The 8,123-nt window shown below is 29.5% G+C and overlaps 2 protein-coding genes across 4 annotated transcripts; one reads left to right on the plus strand and one right to left on the minus strand.

The window, feature by feature from the left end:
* Positions 1–247: 247 nt before the first annotated feature.
* Positions 248–5,342, plus strand: LOC122520210 (dual serine/threonine and tyrosine protein kinase-like). Of its 3 annotated transcripts, XM_043640258.1 has the most exons (6): positions 248–601; positions 1,257–1,401; positions 1,475–3,904; positions 3,977–4,216; positions 4,303–4,390; positions 5,057–5,342. In XM_043640258.1, the coding sequence occupies exons 1-5, from the start codon at positions 587–589 to the stop codon at positions 4,374–4,376; spliced, it is 2,904 nt and encodes a 967-aa protein (XP_043496193.1). In that variant the 5' UTR covers positions 248–586; the 3' UTR covers positions 4,377–4,390; positions 5,057–5,342. The 3 variants fall into 3 exon arrangements, with proteins under 3 accessions (XP_043496193.1, XP_043496191.1, XP_043496194.1); XM_043640256.1 differs by lacking the exon at positions 5,057–5,342 and having other exon boundaries at positions 4,303–4,469; XM_043640259.1 differs by lacking the exon at positions 5,057–5,342 and having other exon boundaries at positions 560–648; positions 4,303–4,469.
* A 39-nt stretch (positions 5,343–5,381) lies between these two features.
* Positions 5,382–6,491, minus strand: LOC122520243 (COMM domain-containing protein 7-like). Its single transcript, XM_043640321.1, has 2 exons — positions 6,387–6,491; positions 5,382–5,889 (listed from the first exon to the last, which is right to left on the minus strand). The coding sequence occupies exons 1-2, from the start codon at positions 6,433–6,435 to the stop codon at positions 5,714–5,716; spliced, it is 225 nt and encodes a 74-aa protein (XP_043496256.1). The 5' UTR covers positions 6,436–6,491; the 3' UTR covers positions 5,382–5,713.
* Positions 6,492–8,123: the final 1,632 nt, after the last annotated feature.

The following is an 8,123-nucleotide window of genomic DNA, read 5'->3' on the forward strand; positions in this document are numbered from 1 at the left end:
TTTTTCTTTTTCTCGGTAAAACAATTTTTGAGGCACTCTATACATGTATTCGTAAGTATAATGTTTATCAAGGTCTATTGAAATGACGCGTTCTATTTATCTTGCTTTTTAAATATGTAAGTAATAATATATGTGTAAGTAAAACACGATGCGCTCTGAGAAAGAGAGAGAGAGAGAATTCATGATTTTTCTCAAATTAAAATTACCGCGTGTTCTTGAACGATCGGAAATGACCGAAGAAAGACGAACATTGTCGAATCGACGCAGTACGACCGATATGCGTCGATTGGTTATCATCATTATTTGGATATTGTAGCCTTACTGTTTTTAAACAAACTATACGAGAAACTATATATTTTTTATTCCTTTCCATTTCAAACCTCTCTCTGTTTCTCTCCTCCCTTTTTCTTCTTTTTATCTTTCTTTTCTTCTTCTTCTCCTGTTGGAGTTTATTATTACACCGAACTGTCAAAACAGATCAGTTAGATTTATGTGAAATACGTGATTTTTAATTTAACAACCTAGGAAATAAGTGTATTTATTAATATTCCAGTTATGTGAGGAACCAGTTAAATCTCAGGATCTTATGAATTATTCCTACGTCAGTTGGAAAAAATATTTATTCTAATTACTTGTCGTCTGCCGACGGTACCACGCATTTTATTTATTTTAATGTTTTTTTTCATTCATTCTCTCTCTCTCTCTCTCTCTCTCTCTCTCTATACATATATCTCTTTTTCTTTTAACACTTATATTAATTTTCTACGTACACGTGTATGTTTTGTAAATATTTACAAAAAAAAAATTTGTTAAAAATAGAGTATCTTTTACTTAGGTGAGTTGAAAAGTTTTGAGCCTCAACAAACAAACTTTTATTAAAAATTTCAAACAAATTGTTTCTATATTCAGGCTCAAAACTATTCAACCAACCCACGTGTGAAATTATTTGATGCAAATTACATCAAATATTAAATTGTCTATTATATTTTACTTTTCAAAATTAAATTACTGCGATAAAATATACTTCTAATTACTAATTCAATGATTTTTGTAAGCTTACAAAAAAGTATCTCTTATGAAATAAAAATTATTTACTTCAGATTCAATATTAATTTTTTAATGTAATATTTAATAAACAATAAAACTAAAATATATGATTTCACACATATATAAAAGTAGTAATCTGTCATTTTTATTATTAAAATTAATCATGAATATATTTTGTAATTTTATTTATATTTAAAATAATATTTTAGATAAAAAGGGAAGATTTAAAAATGGTAAGCAAATTACCACACGAATTCAAAAGATACCAACGCAATCGTAATCAATTAAAACAAATTTTAGATGAGACTCAACGTTCTCTCGAAGCTATTAATTCAGAAAATTTTTTCCATGGAGGTAAATATTTAATAACACATAGTTCTATATATATTTTAATATTACATTTAATTGTCATTTATCGATGTTTCAGAAAATATCATTGAACAATTGTTACCGCCATTAACATTAAATAGAATCCTACACATTTTGCAAAATTCTCCAGCCATAGTCGTCCTTGGTCAAGACAATAAGTCCAAAGCAGCGTTGATAAATAATTTACTTTCCACTGATATTTTACCAGCATCTAACGGCTTATGGAGGTGGGCCAAATTTACTCACGGTCATACGAATCAGGCCAGTCTAGTGGTGGGTATGGAATATGAAGTTGTAGGTAAATTACAAGCCAACGAAAAAGCATGGGGTACACTTCCAATTGAAGATTTGACTAAATCTGAAAACGAAGATGTTGATTGCATAACAGTTCTCGAAGTTAAACTTGATTTGAGTATATTAAAAGATGGAGTACAAATTTATGTTGCCCCATGTAACGGAGCAGTTAAAACTCTTGCTAAAGGAACTCTTGGCATTCTACCAATATTTCTTTACGCCTTGAGTGACTATCCTTTATCGGAACAACAACTGGAAGAATTAAGAGACCTGAAAGAAACATATCCTTACAATCCTGTATTATTCGTGTCGTCTCTTATAAATATTTCATTGGATAGTATAGATGGAGGATTAACAGAATCGGAACAACATAGACTACAAAGTACACTAACTCAGTGTGATAATAATCTACTTAAAGATAAGGATGATGTTGATTTAGATCAAATAAATTCTCTTGGATTAATGTGGCTAGATCAACTGAATAATTTAGGTTATCTTGGAACAGAAGAATCCATTGAAGTTGAACAATTACCATGGCTGGTTGGCGGTCAATGCATTAATTCTAGCAATATAATAAACTCACGCAAAAAACTGGATAGAATTTTATATTTTATTCGAGGTTGTCTTCATAATTATCTTGTTAATGCTAGTAATTTTTTAAATGAAGTACATACAACAAGTTTACGTAAATTTATCTTAAGTGCCTTTGATATGGCACGTCAAATTCAGATTACTCCTAAGAGAATACAATATGCTCAACAGAAAGAAAATGAATTGTATGCTAATCTGATGAAAATTGTTAATGACAAGCAAGAAGAATTAATGGAATTGATAGAAAATATTATTCAAGAAATGAAAAACGATGTTATTTTATCGACCGATGATTTGCAACAATATCAAAACTTTCCTTTTGGTACGAACGAAAGAGCAGAATGGTCTGTGACGGTGCGAGCAGCTACTTCGGAGATGCAAAGATTTGTACTTGGACGTTTACGTGAAAAAGTTGCAAAAAAGCTTGTAAGCTCTGTAGAATGTTTAAGAGAAACATTTATAGGCACATTACAACGGTGCTTATTGAGTCTAGAAAAAACTTGTGATCACGACTCTTCTTTATTAGCTAGCGATGCCTTAAAACAAATACTTTCTGCAGCTTACAATGTGGAACTTCATAACTCCTCCCCATCTCTCGTACATTCCTTTCTAGAAAGATTACGGCAACTTTTCAAGTCTCTTCCTTTGCCATGGTCTCCTACACCAACCTTAGATGGGTCTTGGAGGAGAAAAGCTACCATCGACGTTCTAAATTCTTTATCTGCAGCAAGATTAGCAAAAACGATTTCAATGCAATTCAGAGATAAATTAAAAATGTCTCACGATGCATTTCAATCTTCTCTAAAGTCTCTTGAAAATCATTGTTCTGGAAAGTTAGAAAGGACAGAGGAACAAAGGGTAGCCATTAGAAAATTTTATGCGCCAAGATTAGCTAGATTATACTTGGAATCCACATCGATGATTGATGCTGTTCGTTTTGGTATACCACATTATGGTAAAGAAATTGGTCGTGGTCAATATGGTGTAGTATTTGCATGTAACGGTTGGGGAGGAGCTCCGGGACCTTGTGCTGTCAAATCTGTTATTCCACCAGATGAACGACATTGGAATGATTTAGCGATGGAATTTTACTACACCAGATCGATACCAGATCATAAAAGAATTGTAAAATTAAGAGGTTCAGTCATAGATCAAGCTTATGGAAGTGGTTATGGAATGGGAACTGCAGTCTTATTAATTACAGACCGCTTAAGTAGAGATTTGTATTGTGGAATACACGCAGGATTATCTTGGTTAGAACGTTTGCAAATTGCTATTGATGTCTTGGAAGGAATACGTTATCTTCATTCTCAAGGACTTGTTCATAGAGACATTAAGTTGAATAATGTGCTCCTTGATACAGAAAATAGGGCTAAACTAACTGACCTCGGCTTTTGTATCACTGAAGCTATGATGTCAGGAAGTATCGTAGGTACACCTGTTCATATGGCACCAGAACTTCTTTCTGGACATTATGACAGTAGTGTAGATGTTTATGCCTTCGGCATTCTGTTCTGGCATTTATGCGCTGGGCATGTCAAAGTGCCAAACTCCTATGAACAATTTCAAAACAAAGAGCAATTATGGACTAATGTGAAAAAAGGTGCAATTTATTATTTGACATTGTCTCATGTTTTTATACTTTTTTACTTAATAAATCAATTTTTTTAAAAAGGCATTAGACCAGAACGCCTGCCACATTTCGATGAGGAGTGTTGGAGATTAATGGAACAATGTTGGTCTGGGGAATCTTCTAAACGGCCGTTACTCGGAGCAATTCTTCCAGTACTTGAATCTATTCAACGAAAAGCAGAAAGAGGCAAGTCGTTACAACAACACAACGAGCTACAACAGAATTCTACATCTGATTCTAATAATTTTGCACTGGCACTAGCAGAATCTTATAATCAAAGAGGTGCCATTGTCAATCTTCCTTTAATCAAACGTAGGAAATTTCGAACAATGAAACCTCCTGTTTTAAACATTACAAATATCTTTCAGAGAAGTTTTTGTACCGATCCGAATCTGTATATGCAATTGCGGGAATTTTAAATAATTTTTTACTAGTTTTTTGACCTGCTACTGCTAGGTAATTTTACAAATTTCTTTTAAAAGTTCTTGTTAAAATGTTTAAGATAAATGCGAGAGATGTGCTTTAATAATAATATATTAATCCATTGCTTTTGCATTCACTAATCTGATATTTCTACATAAATAGTATTTTCACAATGACAGTATTAATCTGGCAAATATAATATTGAATTTATTTATCATGTATAGAATGCAAAATGCATCCTCTTTTATGTATTTCAATTTTTTTAAATTGACTGATTATGTTCCTATGGAAAACATCTCTTATATTTAAATGTAATAATTGCCAATATTGCATGAGCTATAATGTAATGTTAGATGTAGAAATTAATTCGGTGGCTTGAATAAATACTAAATTTGTTTCAAAAAGGCACTGAATTAATAAATACTGATATTAGATTTTTTTAAAATAGTAATTTTGCTTTCTCTCTCTCTCTCTCTCTCTCTCTCTCTCTTGTTCTTTTTCTCTCTCTTTCTTTCTGTAATGTATAATATATTCGTTGTTGAAAAATAAATAAAGATTTTCTATTTTGTATTAATATTTGCATACTATTATTTGGCCTTTTAATTATCCAATAAACAAGATATCAAAAAATCTATGCAAACTATTTTAAACTTTAAATGAATTTCATTCAAAATTTGTAATATTCTATGTTGATTTCAGATAACAGATTATGCGGAATCCAAACTGTTTGATCAATGCAATGGAACTTTAATTTCAAAGCTGTTAATACGTCTACCTAAAAGACTAGTTTATCTTACAAACAATTTAAATGACGGATATATATAGTATTATAAGACCTACTTCAATAATATGATTTTGAACAATTTTTTAAGATGCCTAAATGTATGGAGGAATAATCTCTGAAGGTATGTCGAAGAAATTTTTTTTAATGTCATACAAAATAATCTTTAAGGAAAATTTTTAAATATTTGAAAAAGAAATTAATCTGCTTTCAATCTTATCGATAAAAGATAAATTATTTATATATTTATAAATGTATGACTATCAGATGTCCAAAATTGTTACAAAATTCTTACTACTTATCTAAATAGAAACAAATATTGCTTTAACACATTTGCTACTGTACTGCGAAGAAGGGATTCTGATCACAGCCAAGAAATTATTTTTCAATATGTGTGATGTTGGAATCTCAATGAAAATTATTGTATCGCAGATAAGTGACATTGATAGCAAACGTGTTAATATATTTAAACGTAACACGTTATTCATTAATTTAAAATTAACATCAAATTAATTATATGTCAGTGATATATAAAATATTTATATTATTTTGACAAATGTACTAGTTAAAAATATTCAAACCAATAGGTCGAGGTTAATCTTAGCTTTCTCTAAATCATGCAGAAATTTATAAAATTCAGGAATACTCATCTCGATGAAGTGATCTTTTATTCTGTTACCTTCATCGAGAGACAATTTTAATTGCAGAAAAGATTTGCCAACTTTATCCGAGTCGTTGCTTGCTGCAGTTACTGTAAAAATAAAAAAAACAAAATTAATTTTAACATTAAACGTATCATGAACGATCAAATAAAAAAAGGTGTATTGTTCACTATCCAATTGGCTAAAATCTTATTCTATAATTTATGAACATATATACTTTTTTTAAAGCGGTCGTTCGACTGCTCATGGTATGAATAGGTATATATGAAGTGTTAGTAGATTTAGTGTTAAGTTACAGGACAATAAATGTAATAACAGTATTTATTTTATTTGTTATTTAAATATTTCACTAATATTGTATATTAGTTTCTAATATCTCGAACACACATTACTACTTAAAATATATATTTTTATATACTTCTTATAAGGAATACACATTAAAATTTGAATGTACATAAACGTAGTTATAGAAATTTATAAGAATAAGTTATATTAAGTCATTAAAATAATATTTTTACGCTTATATTTTCAATATCAGACTTATCATTTATTGTCAACTTTTGTATTTGAGGTTAGTTTTACTTACCACCGAATCTCCAAGACACGTCAAGTATTTTACTGATTGTTTTCTCCATTTTCTGTAAATATTTTCAATTAAATACTTTCATATATATTCCTGTCATATTCAAACAATTGTAAAACTAAAATGGAGTTCTTGTTAGTCAAATTAGGAATAATTCACTGTTACCAATAAACATTTCATAATACCAAAATGATAAAAACGATTATTTATCGATTAGAAAAAGAAATAAATAATCAAATTTGCGAAGAGATGCATTTTTTGATAAAATATTAACCTCGAGCACGAAACATGTGACATATTAAATTTTATGCACGCACAGCAATGAAAACATGTATACATATACACATATATGTATGTGTGATATGTAATATACGTAGCTCAAAAGGTCAACAGAATTAAATTACAATTTTAACGAGGTCCAACTTGTCTTTGCTAGGAATAATAGAAAGAAGCTTTTTCCCAAATGAAAATGTACATGCATAAAAGATAACGTTTTGTATTATCGTATTTACTATAGTATATGTGTAAAAAAACATAAGTGAATTCGAAACGTATATGTTATAGATAACCCTTTTCAAAGAAGTAACATAGGAAATAAAACATTAAATTATTTTTACTAACAATTTGATATATATATTTATATTTATTCAATAAAAGGGTTACATGTAAATACAAATATTTACGTTCATCAACGATAACTAATAAGATTTTTCATGCCAAAATATTTAATTCAACGATTTTAACACTTTCTAATACATTTCATATATTTCTTTTTTGTTATTTTTAATTTAATATAAAATGCATTAAGACACGTTTACATAGATTAGTATGTATTTTGGAAATATTTTATATAGTTGATGATAAAAATTGCGAACGTGTAAGTGACTTGCAAAAAAAGGAAAAAAATTTAATCGAAATAATAAACGTGTTTCTTATTGTTTAATTTAATCCACAATGTTAATAAGAACAAAATATTTGTAGAGATTTTAAAATGAAATAAGTGCGCCTGTATATAGATAAGCCCTTTGATTGGTTGACCTAACGCGTCTTCTACTACCTTAATCAAATTCGATAACGATTTAATGCATAAATTCATAGACGATTTCCTCGGTTAACCTCCTTTTAATTAATCTCGCATAAATCGTACTTCGGTGGTAGATAAAATATAGTATTCGCAAGAAAATCGGCTAACTTGAAATAATTCAATTTCCACAGTCTATCGGTCAATTTTATCTCAGTGGCTTATTTTACGCTTCGTTTATGCTTCGAGTTATTAAAAAGTAATACAGTTGAATTTATCTAAGGAAATAACAATAACAAGAGAAATTTAATAATAAACATTTCATTATTTGTTTTTTACCGATCTTTTAATCGAGATTATGAAATATACGTTTGGATGCGATTACGAGAGAGAAGAGATCGTTGTTATAAACGAAGCATGTCAACTTTGAATATAAGTAATTCGTTTATTCGACGCCACTGCATTCGAAATTGTCAGTCGTAATCCGAACGACGTTACGATCTCGATTGAATTCGTGTTTCTAAACTCAACTCTAATAACAATTTAGTTTTATCGCAATGTCGATCCTCGAATATATACGACTATCAATCCGTTATGCTAATTAAATAACGATCTCGTCGAGAAATATATTTATACAATTACATTAAATTAGTGTTATCTCGAGGTATTATATTAGGTGTTGTGCACATGCGTGACAGTTTTCAATAGAAAATGGAAAT

This window comes from Polistes fuscatus, unplaced genomic scaffold, assembly GCF_010416935.1.
Source record: "Polistes fuscatus isolate 324 unplaced genomic scaffold, CU_Pfus_HIC Scaffold3, whole genome shotgun sequence".
NCBI lineage: Eukaryota > Metazoa > Arthropoda > Insecta > Hymenoptera > Vespidae > Polistes > Polistes fuscatus.